This window comes from Scardinius erythrophthalmus (genome assembly GCF_964197995.2).
Source record: "Scardinius erythrophthalmus genome assembly, chromosome: 24".
Lineage (NCBI taxonomy): Eukaryota > Metazoa > Chordata > Actinopteri > Cypriniformes > Leuciscidae > Scardinius > Scardinius erythrophthalmus.
In genome coordinates, this window is record NC_138244.1 from 13,587,224 (window position 1) to 13,610,509 (window position 23,286).

The following is a 23,286-nucleotide window of genomic DNA, read 5'->3' on the forward strand; positions in this document are numbered from 1 at the left end:
AGGATTGATCCAAAGGTATTTCCAATCTGCTTTGATAAAAGTACCAACCTTAGGTTTTTTGTTGCACGCAATACTATGTAAATACAGAAAAATGACCAGAAAAGGCATTCGTTAATGTGTAATTATGGCACTGGAAACAGCCATTTGGGTGTCCGAAACCATTGCGGACGTTATTGAGTGCACTTATTCAATCTCAAATTCAATTCCACTACTAGAACTGTGTTCTAGAAATAAATTTGATATTGATATGAGGGTAGGTAGGCAAGCATAGATTCAGAGGCATGAGGTACTGTAAGTGTTACATACAACAATGCAACAACAGTAAAACAATGCATTGACTTTTCATACTTAAGTACTTTTAAAAACGAGGACTTCTGTACTTTAACTAAAGTAAAAATCGGTCTTTACAACTTTTACTTGTAAAGGAGTAATATTTGACCAGTAGTGTCTGTACTTTCACTAAAGTAAGGAAACTCACTCAAACTTTGTCCACCTCTGGTTACAGTGTTGGGTAGTTACACTAAAAAGTAATTAATTACTACTAATCACATCTTAAAGATTATACTTTACTAATTACTCTCTTGGAAAAGTATTGGGTTAATTATTACAAATTGCTTTCTAAATTCCATATCAACCTCGCCCAGATGAACAATAGCCTACAAGGATAGACATGAAACTGCTCTTTTAATTCAATAATGAACATAAAATTGCATTAATTATTCTTGAACTGACCAAAGGGAGAAAGTTACATTTAAAACATAGATTTTAAGATTATATTTAGATGTTAAATCCATTGTTTCATATAAAATTATTCTATAGTCTATTAATGCAACTACATTAGGAGTAACTTAATAAATTACAGAAACATTTAGAGTAGCCTAATCCCTTACTTAACTTTTTTATTAAATTACATTTATTAAATTACAGTGATTAATTAGGCTACTTAGTCATGCAAGCATTACACCCAACACTAGGTTAATTATAACTGGAGTGTTTCAGTTTCTGGTCTCCTCTCTCAGTCCAAAGAAAATCCCATCAACTCTTTTGGAGAGCCGAGTGTCCGCTCCCTCCTCCAGGGGGCGGGAGGGACACTATTCAACCCGGAACTGTGAATGTGGTCAATTAGAACTCTCCGAAAACTTTCAACGAAATGTAACACCCAATCTATCGAAAAGTAATCAAATCACTGTTGCTGTGTTTCGCGCGACCAAAGCGCAAATGTTTACCCGCTTCGCTACTCCACTTTCTCGCAGAGTGTGATTTCTCTCTCTCTCCCGCTTCCAACAGGTAAGACGAAACAAAATAACTTTTGTTCGAAACACTTTGGTTGCTACTTCTCTCTAACGTTTGTAAATGTTTACGTTCATATGTTCGTTTTGTACTGGAATCTGAACTATTGTTCTGAATAGAACAACAAAGCTTCTGTTTATACTTCAAGACTGTAAAACAGCGTTATATACCGTTTAAATGTAAATGCACTGTCGGGTTTTATGCAAAAAAGTTTGAATTATATGTAAATGTCTCCCTATACATCCTTTATACCAGACGTGTAGTTATTACTGGATAATATGCACAGCCAAGCGCACGAAATCTTCAAACATGTGACTAATAATCTTTCTAGAACTTTTGGATTTGCTGAAGAAGGGTGTGATTGAGAAAATTAAATCAAACCTGGAAGAAAAAGTGTGTGTGGTGTTGGTGGTCTGTCAAAGGGGGGCATGGATGAAATTCCAGGCAGCCTGAATCCCTCCATACACTCCCACTGGAGATCAGACTGTATCAGACATGCTCATGCTTCACAGGGCAAGGATCAGTTGGGAATGCTGTCAGCAGACCCTAAAGTAGTCGATGTAGCCCGTTTTGACCATTTCTTTCTTGTTGCAGCCATTTCTCAACCCCAAAAATAGCGTCGGGAGGGCTGTGCTGTCACAACTTCTCTCTGAGCGTGCTGAGGCATGCTGGGAATGGAGTCTGGGAAACACAAACATTCGGTCTGTGTCGGACTCAGCAGTTCTTATCCGAAACCTAGACGGAAGGCCTTGTCTTAAAAGTAGTTTAATCCGCTTGAAAGAGCTCATTAATGTGTGGAGGCTGGTTCTCAGTCATGTGGTTTAGATTAGTATCAAACTGAGTCTGAGTTAAAGGGATAGTTCACCTGAAAATGAAAATTCTGTCATCATTTACTCACCCTCAAGTTGTTCCAAACCTGTATGAATTTCTTTGTTATGTGGAACACAAAAGAAGATATTTTGAGGAATGTTTGTAACCAAACACTTGTGGGTCACCATTGACTTCCATAGTATTTTTTTCCCCCCATATTATGGAAGTCAGTGGGGTCCATCAACTGTTTGGTTACCGACACTCTTCAAAATAGATGTACATCTCAGTCTTAGATGGCACTTTCACGGGCCGCCCACAGTCTGTTCACTGACTACCGGATGCATATTACATGTAAAAATAGAAAGAGCTGGCTGAAATCACAAGCTTCATACTGATTGGCTGGCTTTAAAGGGATAGGTCTAGTTCACCACAAAATGAAAATTTTGTGATAATTTCCTCACTCGTCTCATGTTGTTCAACCTTTATGACTTTAAAAAAACTTTAAAAAAAGATTTTGAAAAATATCTCTGTTGTTTGTCCATACAATGAAAATCATTGTTTTTTGGACCCCATTGACTTTCATTAGATTGACAGTAACAGTTGAAACATTCTTCAAAATATGCTTTTGTGTTCCGCAGAAGAAAGTTGTACAGGTTTAGAACGACATTAGGGTGTGTAAATGATCACAAAATTTTCATTTTTGTCTTTAAGGGATAGTTCATCCAAAAATGGAAATTTCGTCATCATTTGCTCACTCTCAAATTGTTCCAAACCTGTATGGATTTCTCTCTTCTGCTGAACACAAAAGCAGATCTTTTGAAGAATATGGTTAGCCAAACAGTTGATGGACCCCATTGACTTCCATAGTCTCCCCCCCCCCCCCCCCCCCAAAAAAAAACTATGAAGAATGAGTTTGCAAGAATTTGCAAGGTTATAATTGACGTCAAATCCTTGAAAGATATTCAGAGGTTTTTTTAAAGGCCAATCACACCAAGGATGAAAACTATGACAGTAGTTTAATACACAATTATAGAATCTTTCTAATTCTATGAGAATAGTGAAGTCCACAACAATAAAAACAATGAGAAACTATTTTGCTTTAAAGAGCTTGAGTATTTAAAGTGGCAGACTTATAATAAATAACCAGAATATTATCGTACCTTTGTGTGAACACAAATACAGTTATCGTTCTTGGTGTGAAAACTGATCTGAAAACTGATTTCTGATCACAAAGTCTAATAAGACTCTTGTAGGATGGTGTGTAAAACTAACTATGGTTGGGCATTTTGTGGACATTTCTGGACCAGGATTATCTGACTGCAAAGTGGACTAGACTTAATGCTGATAGTCAGAAATGTAGGAGTGACGTAAAAAACGAGAGCACATACTAGTACACCTTTAATCCCAGTATGCCTAGTTAAAGTAATATAAAGCACAACGCGAGAGACACACAAGTTCTCCATTAAAAGAGGAAGAACAGAAAACACAGTCAACCTGAAAATAGAATTAGTGACCTATTTAGCATCATAGTGAATGTACATTTCACCCCAGTGGCATTTTGGTTTTGAAATGTGTCAGTATACTTGTGTTAGGGTGGTACCGTTTCAAGTTTTACAGACGAATGGTATATGCTGTTAAACCACCCAGCACTACACAGAATGTGTTTGAATACTTGTACATTGTTTTTAGTGTTTATTACCTGTATTTCTCCCCCTTATCTCTCTTTCAGGATTGTAGACGCTCATCTCTCAAAATGCCGCAGCAAAAGGATATAGTAAAGATTGCCATTCAGATGCCGGGCGCATACCCGCAGCTCATTCAGCTAGACCAGGTGAGCCGCCACGCGCTTCCCCTCATAAAAGGGATGTTGACCAATGTGCATGCAAAAGTCCGAAACTCGTCGGTAGTCAGCATTTGAGGAATAACAGCACTGTTCATTCAGTGTCATACTGAAGTTCACATTGATAAATTACATAAAGACCAAGGGTTTTATCCAAATGAGGAAGTTTTATGTATACATGCTGTGCGTTTGATTTTGCAGTTTGCTTACAAGTGCAATATATGTGTAAAGCGTTAAAACAGCATGTTTAAGTTTTGTAATAGCAACATTTACTTGGAATTTGAATGCAGACATGATCATTATTCATTGTATCAGAATTATGGCTCATTCTCACTCGTTACAATTTGTATGAGTAATCAATACTAGATTAAAATGTATATTAAACTTGAGAAAAATATGGATATGTAGCAGAAATATAAACATGTATGCATTACTAAGTTCTGAAGGAAGCCTATATATAGCCTATAAATAATATTTTATTAATTTATAAATAATTTTAGTCATTTATATACTTTTCTTATTATAAAAGGTTCTTATAATAAAGATGCAAAATATCTTGTAACACATTTGTAACTGAAATTGGTTTGGTCTATGATCAAGGGCTTTCTGTTTCTTACAAATCATAACCAATTAGTTCATTCTCAGATGTTTGAATAAGCTATTATTGCGTCTACCCGGTCGAAACATTGGGTGGACAAATGCTGAGCATATTCAGTATCTTCAGAGGCTTTGATCCCATTGTTTGGGACGTCCTAACGGAATGTGTTATTGTCTTGAGGACCAAGCCATTGTCAGAGAAACTCTCCTTTGGGTTTTCTAAACCGTCTGATAACTAGTTTGAAATATGAATGAACCCATTGTGTGACTCTTATTGGTACTTAAGGATAAGAAAGAACCTCAAACCCTCAATGACCTTGCCTTCTGCACTTCCTCGCCATTCCCAGCGCTTCCACTCGCTGCCAGCCCGTTCACCACAAATTACAGGCCACCGATGGGTCTACCACCCAAACACTAAAATGTCTAATCGGTGAGCCACAGGAGCTGCCACAAATGATGAGATATTTCAGTTGTTGACTTTGGAGAAGTTTTGACTTTGTTTTAGTTGTAGTAACTTCAACTTATTGTCAGTTAGTTGTCAAGGCACTGTTTCTAATTAGTTTTTTTTTAAGTTTACATTTTTCATCCAACGCTTTATTTCAGCTTAACAAAAACAATCATTTTAGTTTACTCTACATTCATTCATTTCAGTATCAAAAAGCCAGAATACCAAAATGTTTCATTCAGAAATGAACAGCATGCTTATCACAAGAGTTGTATTCAAATCATTGTATGTATGAATTATGTTTTTAATATTTTTTTTAATAAACTAAGAGATCCAGCCAAAAAAAAGCATCACCTAATTGACCCTTGCTCACATTTTGTCTTGCTACCTAGTGTACTGTAAATAAACATCATATTTCTATCTTGTTTCAGAAAAAGCCCCTCACTGCCGTCATAAAAGAGGTTTGCGAAAAGTAAGTCTGTGTTTTTGACTCCGGAGGGGTTTGTGTGTTTTTCCATAGCTGAAATATGTCCATGATGTAAAATACCTGTTTTTGTAAAGGGTGTTGTACTATTTTTTTTTTAAGGTGGAATCTTCCGGGTCCTGACAACTATGCTCTCCAGTATGCAGATGGGGTCCAGACGTACATCACTGAGTCTGTAGGTCATTTCCATCATCTCCAGTCTGTGTGTGTGTGGACTTTAATCCGATGATGTCAGTTGCTCTGGTTATATATTTTTTGTTGATCTTGGGTGGGGTCAGACATGGACTTCATGTTGTGTTTGCTCTGTTTCTGTCTGTCTGCCTGTATCCTATGGATGTGACTCTGAGAGCTGATGATGCTGGGTTTTAATGTACTCTTGTTCAGTTGTATCATCGTGTGTGTGTGCATAAAGTGAGTGTGTGGAAACAGTGAATTCCCAGACAAGTTGAGGCAAAGGCTTGAATTCTGATTGTGCACATAAACCAGCGAGCCTTGTCCTGCACTCCTATTGGGCTTTTGAACACCCTAATAAGTAGATTCCATCATAGAGCACCACAGTAATGATGCAATACTGTAGACAAAAACAACACATGAAGTTTCCCCTGACATATTTAATCTACACTGTACTTAAGACTTTCTTTCTTTCTTTCTTTCTTTCTTTCTTTCTTTCTTTCTTTCTTTCTTTCTTTCTTTCTTTCTTTCTTTCTTTCTTTCTGTAATTCTTTCTGTAATTCTTTCTGTAATTCTTTCTGTAATTCTTTCTGTAATTCTTTCTGTAATTCTTTCTGTAATTCTTTCTTTCTTTCTGTAATTTCTTTCTTTCTGTAATTTCTTACTTTCTGTAATTCTTTCTGTAATTTCTTTCTTTCTGTAATTTCTTTCTTTCTGTCTCTGTATTTTTTCTTTCTGTCTCTTTCTTTCTGTCTTTCTATTTCTGTCATTTTTCTTTTTTATTTCTTTCTGTCTGTCTTTCTTTCTTTCCTCTTCTGTCTTGTTTTCTTTCATTCAGTCTGTCTGTCATCTATCTGTATCTCTTTCTCTTATCCTCCTGGGACCCAGGAATATACCTTTTCCACTGTAGTGGACATTATATTTTAGTGAATTTCTCTGACACCATACATGTCACAGTTTTAAATCTGGATGTCCTGTAAAGAGATATCACATTTTCTACCAAATGGTTGGAGTTTTCACCAGGACAACAACTCCTCCTTGGTCTTTAAAAATGACTGATATTAGTTTAGGGATCAAATGTAGCACTCTTATGGAAATATGATAATATATTGTAATTATCATTTAAATCAGACTAATTTTCAAATTGAATTTCATAAATCAACATCTCAAGAAAACATTATGGGGTTTCAAATCAAAATATGACTTTCTGTTACAGAACAGGACATTGATTTCATACATGGTCACTGTAGTGTATAGGGAAAGAAATTATTAATCAATATTCCTATGGAATATTAGATAATATTATTAAAATGTTGCCAATTATTACTCCCATTCTTACACTTCTTTTTTTCCCAAGAACATATAAAAATGCAAATTATATAGGCTACAATGTACAGTTAAATTGTATTGAATGGGAAAACCCATTTATGTTAATTTTGCCCACATATTGCATAAAGTAAAATGCTGTATCAATTCATTCTGTTATATCTTTCAAAACATATTAGTTAAGAATAATTTTTATACAAAGTTTGGTTAAAGAAATCCTGAAACCTAAAAATTGATTGGTGAATGAAAAAAAAAGTCCTGGGGTCTCATTTATAAAACTGGGCGTAGGAACCTTACTAAAAGTGTACATGTGCCCGAAAGACAAAAATGGTGTACGCAAATAAATATTCAGACTTATAAAACCATTCGTACAGCAGAACCTGTGCAGAATTCACTTTATAAATCCCAGTCAGCGGAAGATTGTGCGCACATGCGTCTCCACCCCGAAATAACCATATATGGAGCTTACAACGCCTAGTTTTACTATGCTGATCCTCATCTGCATATCATTTGCATATGATTATTCATTCATGTGATAACGTTTAACGGTACAAGACACATTACATTAATACAAATCAAGTAGTTGCCTATCCTTGCCTTGTTTTTGAATACATAAATCAAATAGTGTAAAATACATTATTTTCTCAGACAATCTGGTTATCATGATAAGCAATTATATGTGTGGTTAAAACATTAAAAAACAGCTCATTTTCCCGTCAAGTTTGTTTTTATAAATCACAACTTATGCGTCGGAAGTGGCGTACGCCTCTTTCAGGGCCTGTTTTGTGCGTACGCAACGGTTATAAATGAGGCCCCTGGTGTCCACTACAGAGGACATTGCATAACATATGAATAAAAATATAAGTTTTACCATTTTTCTTACGCTCTAAACAATGTGGTGACATAAAAAAAAAAAACTCTAGGTCAAATTCTAGGTCTCCGGAGGTTGTTTTTCTTTTTAGCTTCTTGTTGTCTATCCGTCTGTCTGTAAACTACACACATACGATGTGTGCAAGTTATAATGAAGTCTAATAATAGCAGCATCACTTCCTGTACACTAACTGTTGACTGCTTTATGACTTTTGTTCTAGAACCGCCTGGACATCAAAAACGGCAGCATCCTGCATTTAACCAAAGCACCAGTGAGTGTCTTTGTGAGATTGTGACAGCGACAGTATTTAACTACTTCAGTATATCTGTTCACTCAGGCTTTGTGTTAGAATCAAAATGTACACAACCATACTATGTAATAGCCATGTTTGCTTGATGATTTATAACATTGTGTTTGTCAGGGCCGTCACGCTGAAGATCTGTATAAAGGCATTCAGTGTTCAGACTCCGGCGTGCGCTGTGACTCTCTGAAGCTGCTGGCCACCGTCTCCACCGACATCACGTTCGCCCAAGAGTTTATCAGTCGTGATGGACACTCCCTGCTCGTCAAGATAGTGGAGGACGCTCATGAGTCAGTTTCCTGCCTGTCTTCGCCCCATTTCTCCAGCTTAGAGTGTTTTATTGCGGCCCAATATAAAGATCAAACAGGTGAAAGTGTGATTTTTCTTTCTCCAGGGCTCCTCTGATAATGACACACACTCTCACTGCCTTCATGGAGCTCATGGATCATGGCATTGTGTCCTGGGAGAATCTGTCCAGTGTCTTTATCAAAAAGGTGCTAAGCTACTCTCTTCACGTCCATAATACAGTATGGACACTGTAACAAACCATCCGTCTGTCATTAGATGGCTTTATTACACAGCTTTCTAAATGCTGGATTCTGATTGGTCAGTTGTGGCATTCTGCAGGCACAATTTCTATATTATATATTTTTTTCAACATTTTTTTAAATGTTATGCCTTGTATTTCTTAATCATTATTAAAATATTTATATACACTACGGTTCAAAAGTTTGGGGTAATATTTTTGATATTTTGTATTTATTTGATGTTTGTATTTCTTTGATTCATTAAAAAACTGTAATATCGCAAAATAGTATTACAATTAAAAATAGCAGTTTTCTATTTTAATCAATTTTAAAATGTAATTTATTTGTGTGAATTAAGGCTGAATTTTTAGCATCATTACTCCAGTCTTCAGTGTCACATGATCCTTCAGAAATCATTCTAATATGCTGATTTGCTGCTCAAGAAACACTTATTATTATCAATGTTAAAAACCGTTGTGTTGCTAAATAGCTCTGTGGGAACAGTGATACATTTTATTTTTATTTTTCAGAATTCTCTGATGAATAGAAAGTTCAAAAGAACAGCATTTATTTGAAATAGAAATCTCCTGTAACATTATAAATGTCTTTACTGTCACCGACCCCAAACTATTGAACAGTAGTGTATCTATTAATGAATTGTTTTTTATATTTTAAATATTAAAATAATAATAATGATAATAAAACAAGTTATTGCAATGTATCTCTCATGTATACCGTTTCACCCTGTCATACATGTTCACACTGTCTGTGTTTATTTTGCGATAATAATGGCTTACTGTGAACATTATACAAGCCTCATACCAGATATCCTTCGGTCCTATCCTATTCAGTCATGTTTGTTTTTCAGATTGCCAGTTTTGTGAATGCGAAGGCGCTGGACACGTCTATCCAGCAGGTGTCGCTGGCTATCCTGGAGAGCATGGTGCTCAGCAGCAGTAGTCTGTTCAATGAGGTCAAACTAGAAGTCACCCTCGAGAGACTCCTTTCCCATCTCCAGGTGTAAGTACAGAAGAGTGCCTGATTATTTGGTTTACGTTTTAACTTTTTGCAGTATTGGAAGACAAATAGGTTCTTTAAACCGTGAAATGCATCAGATAAATGACAATGATGATGCTGTTCTTTTGAACAACAAAATTATTATTCTATTATTATTGTTTTGTATTGTTTTTTTAGTTCGTAACACAAAAATAAATCTTTTACTTCCTTTGTCATGCAAGTTAATGGTTTTTCCTCATTCAGAAAATACCTTTTGGTGTAGTTCATCGTGTAGATAAGTGTCAAGATTAGCATGTTTTTTTTTTCTCTCTCTTTTAACATTACCATTAACACTAGTAACAAAGACTACCTCAGCAAGCCTATTTTGAAAAAAAAAAATGTTTTTTTACATGGTGTACCTTTAAATCAGCGTTCTAACATTATTATATCAAATGTATTTTATTAAAGCATATGATTTGACATACAATTCACTTGTACATTCTGAGAGCTTTTTTTAACTAATTCAAAATAAAACAACAAAGACAATAAAAAATAAAAACAAACAGTAAGCTTAAAGTGGTATATTCAAAAGGCAAAACAAAACAAAAGTAAGAGAAAAAAAAAAAAAAACACTGACCACAATCACCCACACTATCCCAATCCCCTATCCACCCGACTAACCCCTCCCCATTTATCTCCACCCTTCCCCGTAGAGACCTTCACTCAAAAACCATTACCATTGTCCTATATTGTGTGCTAGGATGCGGACTGTTGTACTGGATTTGTAGTTTTTAGGTATGATATGAGGGGTTTCCATGTTTTATTGAATAAGTTGAGCCTGTTTCTCAGTGTATATCTTATCCTTTCTAAATGAAGTGTGTTAGTTAAATCCTCTAACCACGTCTTAGAGGTAGGTACGGTTGCGCTCTTCCATAAGATGAGGATTAATCTCTTTGCTATTATGAAGCAATAAGAGATAAAACGCTGTTGTGCCACACTTAGTTTTCTGAAGGTCTCCGATATTCCAAGAATGATAAACAGGGGGTCAGGTTCGATTGAAGTATTTATGACCTCAGACATAACGTTACATATATCAATCCAGAATAATTGAACCCTTGGGCATAAGACAAAACTATGGAGAAGTGTTGCTACGGAAGAGTGGCACTTATCACACATGGGTGACACTTCTGGGTATATGTTATGTAGTTTCTCTTTTGAATAATGAAGTCTATGTATGATTTTAAATTGGACAAGACAGTGTCTTGTGTTAACTGAACAATTATGTATGTTTTCAAGACTTTCTTTCCATAAATCATCTGGAATAGATTCACCAAATTCCTCTTCCCACTTTCTTTTATACTTTTCAGTTGACGGGGAGCTTATTAGTAAGAGATTGTTATAGACGCGTTCTAACATTATTGATTCTCATTTTCCCTCCCTTTTTCTTTCATCCAAATGCACTGTAGAACAAACCAGCAGCTGCAGACTAAGGCCATGGCTCTGCTGATGGCAATGCTGCAGGCTGGTAGAGAGGCAGACAGACAGGTGAGTTCTGTCTCTCTGATATCTTGGTTTCGCTGACACTGTCTGTTGGGATTACAGTAGTGCAAGCAAAATAAAGAACCTTTTTAGTTAAAGGACTATTATTGGTGACTTAAAAGCTATTTAGGATAAAGCTTTAGTATCACGTGAATATTTTTTTATACATATATATTAAAATAGAAAACATCTATTTTAAATGATGATATTTCACAATATTACTGTTTTTACAGTATATTTGTGACCCTGGATCACAAAACCAGTCACAAGTCGCACGGGTATATTTGTGGCAATAGCCAACAATACATAGTATGGGTCAAAATTATTGCTTTTTCTTTTATGCCAAAAATCTTTAGGATATTAAGTGAAGATCATGTTCCATGAAGATATTTTGTAAATTTCCTACCGTAAATATATAAAACATTTATTTTTGTGAGTGAATGCAGCACAATCAGGAACATAAATGGACAACTTTAAAGGTGATTTTCTCAATGTTTTGATTTTCTTGCACCCTCAGATTTCAGAATAGTTGTATCTCTGCCAAATATTGTCCTATCCTAACAAACCACACATCAACGGAAACTTATTTATTCAGCTTTCATATAATGTATACATCTCAATTTAAAAAAATTGAACCATGTGACTGGTTTTGCAAAAATCTTATGTAAAAAAAAAAATCTTACTGGCTTCAAACAATCGAACAGTAGTGTATGTTTTTGTGGCTGATGATAAAACATGGGCAGATAGTTGATTTCTGGACTCTAGTTTAGATTCAGAAAATCAGAAAACTGACTCTGATTTTTGTAATAAACCTGGTATATGTCTTGTTTTGAATGGTTATAGCACTTTTAAAGAATGTTTCTGATTTTTTTATTTTTAAATGTTTCAGGAGCTCTTTGAATTCCTCGAGAAGAGGAACCTGCGACAGTATATTCACAAGGTGAGAAAGTTTTGAAGCTCTCATCTATTCATATCATACTTCCTATTTTGTCCTGTTACAATAAACATTTTCCATTGCATCACAATCTGTACATGACTATGTTGTTATGTTGACATGTTAAAGTGCCGCTGTTTATTTTAATATACAATATATTGCAGCATGACCTCTTTTCTCACAGTGTCTGAAACAGTTCAATAAAAGAGTTGGTCTCTCTAAAACCCCTCATTTCTGAGAACCTACTTTGCTCTAATTGGTCAGATGGCCCAGTTTGTTGTGATTGGTCTACTCTGCTCTGCTCTGATTGGCCAGATGGCCCAGTCTGTTGTGATTGGTCTACTCTGCTCTGCTTTGATTGGCCAGATGGCCCAGTCTGTTGTGATTAGTCTGATACACCGTGATACGAACATTAATGACAGGGTCTGTTTTACCTTATCAGTTCGAGCTCATGTCCTCATCCTTTAGAAGTGCATGCAAAGTGGATTTGCTTTCGCAGCGCATAAAACAGCGTCTTCTCGACATGTCAACATCACAACCAAACTTAACTCAAAGTAGACATTGTTCGTGGGTAGCCAATCAAGATCATAGGTGCACATTACGCAAATTTGTTACAAACCTGCATAGGTCCCTGCAGGAAGTAAGACTGGAATTACTGACGACTCGTTTCAGGCAGTTCAGAATCGCTTCTTTCTTTTAGGAGACAATAACTCCATTTATAACGCACTTTGAACTTTGAAACTCTGCAGACCTTTCACATTCACTAACAGCTATATTACACATTACATGAAAGGGAATTTCTGAAAAAAGCATGATAACAAATACGATGTAACAACTGTTGCTGTTTGCAGAACATCATCCACAGCTCTAGTTCAGTAGGAGATGAGATGGCCCACTACCTCTATGTGCTGCAGACGGTGCGTCTAAACCACCTGGAGCCCCGTATGAGGACGCCTCTGGACTCCTACAGCCAGGTTTACTTTCATTCTGCGTCTTCGTTTGGTTTCTGAGTCGCTCAGTCACTTTTATTTCTCACACACACATTTCTCCCATATCCTTCAGGAGCAGAGGGACATGCTCCATGGGCTGCGGCAGGCCGCGTTTGAGACAGAAAGCGAGAGCGGCCTGAGTAATGAACGTAGACGGTCGCTCTGCGCTAAAGAGTTTAAGAAGCTCGGCTTCTCTGTGAGTTTCCAAGAAGTCGCAGAAGTGTGAATACTGCACAACAAACCTCAAGGCCTAATTTAAAGTATGTTTCCTGTGATCTTTGTTTGTCAGAATAACAGTAATCCTGGTCAGGACTTGAGCCGGTGTCCTCCGGGTCTCCTGGCGTTGGACACCATGGCGTATTTCGCATCCCGTTACCCTGATGCTTACAGCAGGGTGAGTGAGCCCACATGGATATTTTGTTATATAGTGCAAGACAAAGACTTTTTGAGGCCAGTATACATTACTATATCAGTATGCATAAGTCTCTGTTTCACTGTCTCAGTTTGTGCTGGAGAACAGCAGCAGAGAGGACAAGCACGAGTGTCCGTTTGCCCGCAGCAGCATCCAGCTCACGCTCATCTTGTGTGAGATCTTGCGCATCGGAGAGGCCCGTGAGTGAATTGACTCAGCTCTGGAGATGGTGGCAATGATCAGATGAAGATTTGATAACTATAAATATGTGTTTTTAAGGGCCAATATGACTTTTCATCTCTAGAAATTTTGTACACTGGACATTTTTTGCAAGGCATATTTTCCAAGTAAATATATTGATATATATAATATATTGATGTGCTGATATGCTTGTGTTGTTGTCATAAGTTGTCATATACTCATCTTTCTCACAGCCTCTGAGACCGGCTCAGACTATCACCCCATCTTCTTCGCTCAGGACCGACTGCTGGAGGAGCTTTTCTGCATTTGCATTCAGCTCCTCAACAAGACGTGGAAGGAGATGAGAGCCACGCAGGAGGACTTTGATAAGGTAGATCATGACATTTACAATCTCTGTGCTTATAGGGACTTTTTCCACATCCTCTTTCATTTCATTGTATAAAAGTATTGGTCTGCTGTTACTAAAACTAGTGTATTTTTACAGTATTATTTTCCCACTTATAATATTTAGTTTCTTGAACCATAGAATGTTGCACATTTGTTTTATTGGAGGCTTGGGGCATTTTCCACCTTCTCCCTGAGCCTCAGAATTAAACTGGCTTTTTTGCTACTGTACCTTGAACACTTTGATATGTAAATAGCCTCTTTTATGATTAATGTAATACTATAGCTAACACTGTCATTTATCATGATGTCAAGTTTTTAAAAACTGAATATGTATAGAAATACAAAGTGGACCAAAATTACTTTTTAATACCTGTGTTGTTATCGCTTTATAAGAGTAAAAAAAAAAAAAAATTATATATATATATAATTATTTTTTTTTTTCATTAAAAGTATAGCTGAAATAAAATGTAAATATTATGTTGCCTTGGCAACAAACTGAAATAAAGTTGAAGTACTAAAATTACTCAAATTAAAATAGTAATTAAATTAAAGCTAAATATTTTTATAAAAAAAACTAATTAAACTCAAAACTGAAAATATAAGAATAAAAGCTAATTCAAAACATTAATATATATTATAATAATACATAAATAATACTAAAATGATACTGCTTAATAGACAAAAATAATTTTATTATCGCTCCATTTCACAATCCAATCAATTCCTGTTGGATAAAATAAATTTCCCCTCTCCGTCCGTCCATCTGTCCGTCATTGTTTCATGTTAACTTTAAAGATCCAAACAAGTCATGAGAAAACTAGAGCATTTTTTAAGGTTTATTGTTATTGCCTATCATTTTAAGATCAAAGTGTGTTCTTGAAAGCTTTATGAGTCACAATAGATGTATCTGAGAAGTGACCAGCTGCAGCAGTGATTTATAGGTTACAGAACAAACGGATATTGATCGGTTCATCTGGATCCGGAATGACAAGCATGCTACTCCTAGACCGAAGAGACAGACTCCTTCTTTAAGTGCCTTTGTGTACATCAACATTCCCTAAATTGCTATGTCTCCTTTTCTGATGTTAAAGAAAGCCCCCAACTATTCAGCAGTGCAACAAAACAGACCTCCGTTTAATAAACGCTTTCAGGCCGTAAACCTCGTGACCCTCGTGACCTTTGGGATGGAGCGAGTGTCCAGCTGACCGGCCTGTCTTTTGTTTTCACTGACCGTCGCCCCCGCCACACCGACCTCATGGACAGAGACTTTATAAAGGGGTATTAGAAGAACAAAAAGAATCCCGCTCCCTAGCAGAAATACAGATCAACAGTAAACCACATCCCAAAAATAGCTCAGTTTTAATGTCTAAATGATGTTTTCAGTGCATAACCCGGCCTTTTTTTCTCTGTGCTGTAAGTTTTTTTGGGGGGGAATTAATGTTCAGAAACAAGTGGCTCATATTTAACAATTCAACAGTTCTCTTGATGTCAGGCATGAGAATGGTAGCCGAAGTTAAGCTGTTATTTTGCCTCTAAGGGGAAATTACTCACAACGTGTGTGTGTGTTTTCTCATCAAACTTACTCAATTCACTGCTTTTTCCCCCTATCTGCACACCCTGACTGTGCTGTTTCTCTTTAACGCCAGTTAATTGTTGCTGGCATAGTGCTATGAACTGGTTTGCTGAGGCCCGTGTGATGTGAAGTGTGTGTGTGTGTGTGTGTGTGTGTTTTAAAGGGATGTGTATGAGTTTAATGGGGGGTATCTAGAGGGAGGGACCATACAATCTCTAACACATACACACACCCAAACACCTACACACACACACACACACACACACACACACACATACATACAGTGTCACTGTGGTTGTGAAAGGGATCACAGCTGCTGCTTTCACCAAGGCTGAGGTAGGATGAGTGTTTTGTCTCTGTGTTGTAGGACTATTGACAGAATAAACATTTTCTTCTTTTATTTCAATAACTAAAATATTGAGGAAGATGTAAGTGATGTGAGGTGCTATCAGTATGCTGTGCATATGTACGAGTTGTAATGTTAATGTTAAAGTTTGTAATATTTAACTCTCTATTGCATTGTTGATGACAAGTCCATATTCTTTACATTGTAAGCATGTTATGCATATTAGATGGAAATTAAATGGTTAGTAGTGTAGAGATAACCTTTTCTGGCATTTTTCAGCACTTAGAAAAGACCTCAGAAACTTGGTATAAAAATTGATAAGTAAACTTATATTAAACCATTTAGTCATACTTTTTTTTTTTTCGATTGTTAACACATGCACAAAATTTCTGAAATGAAATAAACTCATATTATACAATATTTATTTAAAATTCACCAAAAACATGTTATTCGACCAAGTGGGCAGTATTATTTGTCGAGTCACTAGTCAGACAAATATATGAGTAATCAGATAATTTTCAGTCACATACACTACTGTTCAAAAGTTTGAGAACATTTTATTCAGAAAGAACGCATTGATCAAACGTGACCGTAAATACATTTTAATGTTAGAAAAGAGTTTCATTTTCAAATAAAAGCTGTTCTTTGATCTTCTATATTTATTAAAGAATGTATCAGTTTCCACAAAAATATTAAGCAGCACAGCTGTTTTCAACATTGATAATAATAAGAAATGTTTCTTGAGCAGCAAATCAGCATATTAGAATTATTTCTGAAGGATCATGTGACACTGAAGACTGGAGTAATGATGCTGAAAATTCAGGAATGAGTTATTGAATTTGTAATGTTCTTATTTATTTTTTTTTTTTTTAATGCTTTATTCAATAACAAAACATACAACAATTAAATACAAAATAAAATAAAATAAAAAATATATAAAAATATAGTAGGCCTATATAGATATCAATATTAATAATAATACAAGTAAATAAAATAAAAAAGCAATTTAACAAAAATAAACGACTATATACACAGGGGTATTGAAATCAAATCCATTTCTCTAACCACAAAATAATACAAAGGTCTTAAAAAGGATAACATTTCAAGGCTTTACAATAGTCTATAGTCTTTTTTGCCTTGGTGTTCCTCACACCCTCCAAAGATTTAAGATACTGACAGAGCTCGAATTTAAATTGTATAAAACTAGGTGTAGTTTTTGCCCATCGACATTTATGAATGTGATATTTCCCTAAAATAATAAACAAATTAAGAACAAAACAAATTTTCTTTTCTAAAGGCTTATCGTAGAAAAATATTATAGTCTTATCCTCCAGAGTAATGTCAATTCCAGAAATCCCCTTAAAAAAGATCTTAAAGTCACACCAAAACAATTGAGTACAAATACAATCAAAAAAAAGATGACAGACAGTCTCGTCAATTAAATTACAAAAAGGACATTTCAAATCAATATCTTTCTTAAATCTTTTTAAAATGACCTCATTAACTGGATAAATACAATGAATGATTTTAAATGAAACCTCACGAATCTTATTAGTGACACAGTATCTCCTGGAAACCATAAAAACCTCCTCCCACCTAATGTCCTGGAAGCGTGAATTCCAGAAGCTTTTAGCTGGAGGAATTCTAAATGAACAACAAATCTGTCTAAGGAAATTATTGTTGCATTTTTTATCAACAATACTTATTCCCTCTAACCTCAAATTGAAATCAAAAGTTACATTCAAATCAACAGCATTAGCAGAGCGCAACAACTGAAGGAGACCAGAAGGTATTGCATCAAAAACTACTGCATAATCCTTTGCAGATATCGGAAGTTTGAATTTATCCAGAAATTCTCCATATGAAAGCAAATGACCATCATGGTGAAGCAACTGTGTCACCAATAAAATATTGTTTCTAAACCAATATTCCAAAAAAAGTGATTTATTCCTATATTTAATATCTTTATTATTCCATATCAAACATCTATGGGGAGAGAAATTGTGTTTGAATGCCAGCAACCAGGATAACAGAGCTTGCCTATGAAAGTTAGACAGCTTAATAGGGACTTTATTAATATCAAAGTTGCAATTGAGGAGAAACTTAATACCGCCAATTTGATTAAAAACTAAATTTGGGATATAATACCACAACTTGTTATTAGATTTGATACAATTCTGAATCCATTTAATTTTATAGACAGTATTAGAAACTTCAAAGTCAATGACATTTAAACCACCTTGATGAAATAAATTGCCTAATATACCCCTATTTAAGTAATGTGGCCTATTCTTCCAAATAAAATTGTACATTTCCTTATTAACTTGCCTAATAATTGACTTTGGAGCATCTAAAACCATTGCTGTATAAGATAATCTAGACAACCCTTCAGCCTTTGATAGCAATATTCTACCAGTCAAAGATAAATCTCTAATTAACCACATATTAAATTTCTTATGCACTTTATCAATTAATGGAGGATAATTTATGTCAATTCTTTCCTTTTGATTTTTACATATTTTGATCCCCAAATAAGAGACTTGGTTTTTAACTGGTATTCCACACAATTCCACCACACCATCAGGTATATCTTTCAAAGGGAACAATTCACACTTATTAATATTTATAATTAAACCAGAGACTGACGAAAACATATCTAAACACCTAAGTGCTGCATCTATTTCTTTATCACTTCTTAAAAATATGGTTGTATCATCTGCAAGCTGTGAACATTTAATTTCTTTGTCAAATAACCAAATACCTTGGAATGGGTTCTTTTTAACATGAAGGCACAACACTTGCATAACTAACAAAAATAAGAAAGGAGCAATGTTCTTATTAAAAGCGCTGTGTTGGACTGATTCGTGAGATTGTTGTTTTTACCAGATGGGGGCAGCAAATCCCACAATCTGAGATTTTAAATTCAGTCATTTGCAGGACCAGAGATAATACATTTTCTTTCCCTGCTGTTTTTCATTTATTATTATTTTATTTTTTAACATATTCTGCTAAATACATTTGACCAAATCTGCAGAATTAGACATGCAGTAACATACAAATACCTCAAATTAACTGACTGCCATTTTCCAAAACATCAGTACTTGAATAATACACTGACAGTTTTTGAATAGTGTTTTGTATCTCTCAGGACCATAACATGTAAAAGATATTAACATTAACCTCAGAGTCTAAAGTGAGCAGTGTTGTTGTCGGCTAACGTTCCCTCTCTTCCGGTTGACCGAGCGTGTCATTGCAGTTCTGTCTGTGTCACAGCAGGACGCTCTCTTCAAGAGAGACCCATATTTTCATTGTCCGTTTCTTCCCCCATCTCCCCTTTTCTATTTTTCTTGACCTGAACCCCAGAGACATGTTGTTTAGGGGTGAGCGAGGCCAAGCAAGCCAGTGTTTATTGGAGGAGATGGACACACTGTGGGACTTTTTCAGTCAATCTCACACATTGCAAATATAATATCAGATTCTCTCGTTCTTTGTCTAAAGGTGATGCAGGTTGTCCGGGAGCAGATCACCAGGACTCTGTCCAGTAAACCCACGTCTCTGGAGCTCTTCAAGAATAAGGTGAACGCATTGAACTACAGTGAGATTCTCAAACTCAGACAGACGGAGAGACTCCACCAGGAGGAGACGCTCGCTCCACCTGTGCTGTAAGTAGAGATGGGAGAAACCAAGCTTTTGATTCACTGCCCTGAAGTGCTCAAGGGCAGCCGCTGCAGGTCAAAACAGATGAAGAGCTTTGTTAATCATCCAATAAAAGACTATTAACTATTAACTTAACAAATGTGTCATTACAAATGTGTATGTAGACAATATATAGACACTGATTCAACTGTCAAAACAGTTATGACATGATATAAAGCCTCTTTTGCTGAAGATTTGGCAGTTTGATACAGATGTTTCAGAATTATGAGATCATAAGGTAAATTCACAATTTCAGATTTAACTTGTAGATGTAAACTTGCATTTATGGGTTTATACCATGCTATTTTTATGGAAGCTTGTTTCCGCCACTGAATAAAACATTTTAAAAGATAATTGCAACTTTTTATCTCACAATTGCGAGTTTACATCTCGCAATTCTGACTTTATTTCTCAGAATTGCGAGATATAAAGTCAGAATTGCGTGAAATAAAGTCAGAATTGCGAGATATAAAGTCGCACTTGCGTCTTAAAAAGTCAGAATTCTGACTTAAAGTCAGAATTGCATGAAATAGTCGCAATTGTGAGATAAAAAGTCGCAATTATTTTTTTTATTTTTTTTGTGGCGGAAACAAGCTTCCATATATTTTGATGTATAACCTCACAATTGTGAGAAAAAAAAGTCTGAATTGTGAGATTTAAACTCAATTGTGAGGTGAAAAAGGCTCAATTAAATTATTTTTTTTTTTTTTACTTTTGTTAGCCTGTGGTGGAAATAAGCTTTCATGTGCTTGTCATTAGATGTGCTCTCCTAATCACTGGTTCGAAACAAATGATTCGCAGAAGTTATGAAACAGTGTTTCAAAAATGGCCGCTCTGATATCGCTCCACCACTTGAGTTTTCTCGCTGTCTTTGCGTCCAGTGAGCTGAAGGAACGTCTGAAGCCGGAGCTTCTGGAACTCATCAGACAGCAGAGACTAAATCGTCTGTGTCTTGGGACGCTCTTCAGGAAGATCAGCAGCCGACGGAGGCAAGGTGAGACGCCAGGATCCTCTGAGGAAGACATCAGAAAAATACTATTAGGTCATTTTTCATTGTTTTGTTTTGTTTTTGTTTTTCAGACAAGCTGTGGTATTGTCGTCTCTCTCCTAATCACAAAGTCCTGCACTACGGAGATGTGGACGAGGACACGGAAACGCCCTCCATCGAGGCTCTTCAGGAAAAGAGTAAGTGCACTTGAGTCCAAGAATGAGCATGTTCACAAGACTCTTTTTGAGTAAATGACCTTTGACCTCTTTGTCAATAAAAATTCACTTCATTTTTACGTCCCCTCAGTTCCTGTCGCAGATATCAAAAGTGTGGTGACTGGAAAAGACTGTCCTCATATGAAGGAGAACAAGGGAAAACAAACCAAGGTATGATGCTAATGTTCATCATTGACTTCTATTCAATATTCAAATAAATATGAATTTAGGCATCACAACATTATACAGGATGAAAAATGAGAAAAACTGTTTTATTACATTAAAGATGTATTTAAGTGACGGCAAAGATAATGTAAATGCAAAAATGAAATGTATAATATCGACTGATAAAATCTCAAATATTATTTGTTGACCAGTATATTATAGATATATTGTGCATCCCTGAAATTGACCATATTAATGTCCTTAATGCACATTCTGAACGGTAAAACTATAATTCCTGTGTTGTTTGGCAGGAGGTGTTGGACTTGGCTTTCAGCATCACGTATGACGTTGAGGAGTACAGCTTGAATTTCATTGCCTCTTCCAGAACAGATGTGAGTTTAAATGTGTTTTTCCACTACTGAACTGCTGGAAGTTATTAACTCAGGGGTAAAAACGAGTATTATTTGTCCTGTTTTTGTCGTACAGTTCTGTCTGTGGACGGACGGGCTTAACGTGCTTCTGGGGAAAGAGATGAGCAGCGAGAGCATGCGCAGTGAACTAGAGATTCTCCTTTCTATGGAAATCAAGCTCCGCCTCCTGGACCTGGAAAACGTCCCGATCCCAGACACGGCCCCGCCAATCCCCAAACCGCCCAGCAACTTCAACTTCTGCTACGACTTCAGCCAAGCTGAACAATAACACGAGACCCATAAGCGTGCAGTCAGCGGCGGTTACTGCATTGTCAAAAACGGGAAACAACTTGAGGCTGAAAATGGCCACTTGGCGGCAGCAGAGATGCAGGTTCTCAGATTGGGAGACATTGAATTCAAATTTCAGGGCTTGATATGAAAAAGCACTTTGAACAATCATAGTGAGGTTGCAGAGCGTGTTTGTCTGTGGTGCTGTGCTATAATATAAGTGCCTGCGGTGAATATGATAGTCATGCATTGAGTATTTTTTTACATTTTGTATCTGACGTGCCTTTTTAGACCGGTTCGAAATTCTTAACGCACACTTTTTGCCTCTTTTTTTCCCCCTTTTACATGGTTAGTTTCTACCAAAATTATACTAAAAGGCATTAAATTACATTGAGCAGCTTATTAGGGAGGGAAAAAAGATTAAAATATGTATGTTATAAAAATTCTGTGCTTAATGTTGACTTCCTTCATAATGGCCTTGGGACTCAATATGGTACTCAACTGGTACGATGTTATAGAGCTTTTAAAACAATCGCAGATTAGGAGTTCATAAAGAAAAAATATCCATTGATGTGCTTGGAAATTTTCATGTTTCTGTTCCTTTGTAAATTGTAGGTACATATGCAGATACGCACAATGTGAAACTGATGCATGGCATTATTGCAATGGCAGCATGCGCTGTATGTTGGTTTTCATACAGGTTGCATTATTAGGTACACATAAAAGGTCAGTGTGTGCTGGATTAAAGTGGTGACAGATTGTTTCTGACAGGATTTGGTACTGAAGTGGGATTAAGCTGGTTTGTGTGTTGTTAGAGGAGTAGTTTGACCAACCGTGCTTTGAAAACACTGCATGAGTATATTGGCGTGATTTGATACTTTCAGCCATGTCACATAATCATGTTTTCAACTTACACTTGATGTACATAACCTCACATTGTATTTTTGGTTCATCTTCTCCTTTTTCCCATCAGTTCAAAATATCATGTTTTGTGATCACATGATGTTTTGTCATGTAATCATGTTTTCATTTTAAAAGATTTAGCATTTTATCAGGGGCCAGATTTCAAGCACTTCTTTGTATGCTAAAATAGATCAAAAATATATAATTCAAATAATCTCTGGTTTCTTTGTATAATGCATTAATGGAGCTGACGACTTTAATTTGTGGGAAAGCATGCAAGATTTGCTATGAACACTTGTGTAATCCACTGATTTTGTGTTCTTTTTCTGTGGTAGTCACAAATTTAATGTCATTGATCTAGCAAAAAACAATCCTTTTACTGTATTTGCTGTTTTGTGTAAAGCTTTCCTTGTTGAACTTCTGGTATTGTGTAACAATCTTGATCAATGATGTGGCCGTATAAATTCAAGATTTGTTTGTTCTTTGTATGGAATAAAAGAATATAAATTATCATAAATCATCTGTTGCAAATGTGCATCTTAAACGACACATGAGTCTTTCAGTAATGATGGAATTCAAATG

The 23,286-nt window shown here is 35.9% G+C and overlaps 1 protein-coding gene across 1 annotated transcript; it reads left to right on the plus strand.

Annotated features, from left to right (window-relative positions):
- The first annotated feature begins 1,008 nt into the window (after positions 1-1,008).
- On the plus strand, positions 1,009-23,218 carry elmo3 (engulfment and cell motility 3). The gene is made up of 21 exons (XM_081356714.1): positions 1,009-1,287; positions 3,830-3,931; positions 5,414-5,454; positions 5,569-5,641; positions 8,055-8,105; positions 8,256-8,425; positions 8,530-8,629; positions 9,531-9,682; positions 11,125-11,203; positions 12,087-12,137; positions 12,983-13,105; positions 13,194-13,316; positions 13,410-13,514; positions 13,624-13,732; positions 13,967-14,103; positions 19,538-19,701; positions 20,617-20,729; positions 20,816-20,920; positions 21,030-21,109; positions 21,415-21,495; positions 21,590-23,218. The coding sequence occupies exons 2-21, from the start codon at positions 3,854-3,856 to the stop codon at positions 21,800-21,802; spliced, it is 2,148 nt and encodes a 715-aa protein (XP_081212840.1). The 5' UTR covers positions 1,009-1,287; positions 3,830-3,853; the 3' UTR covers positions 21,803-23,218.
- Positions 23,219-23,286: the final 68 nt, after the last annotated feature.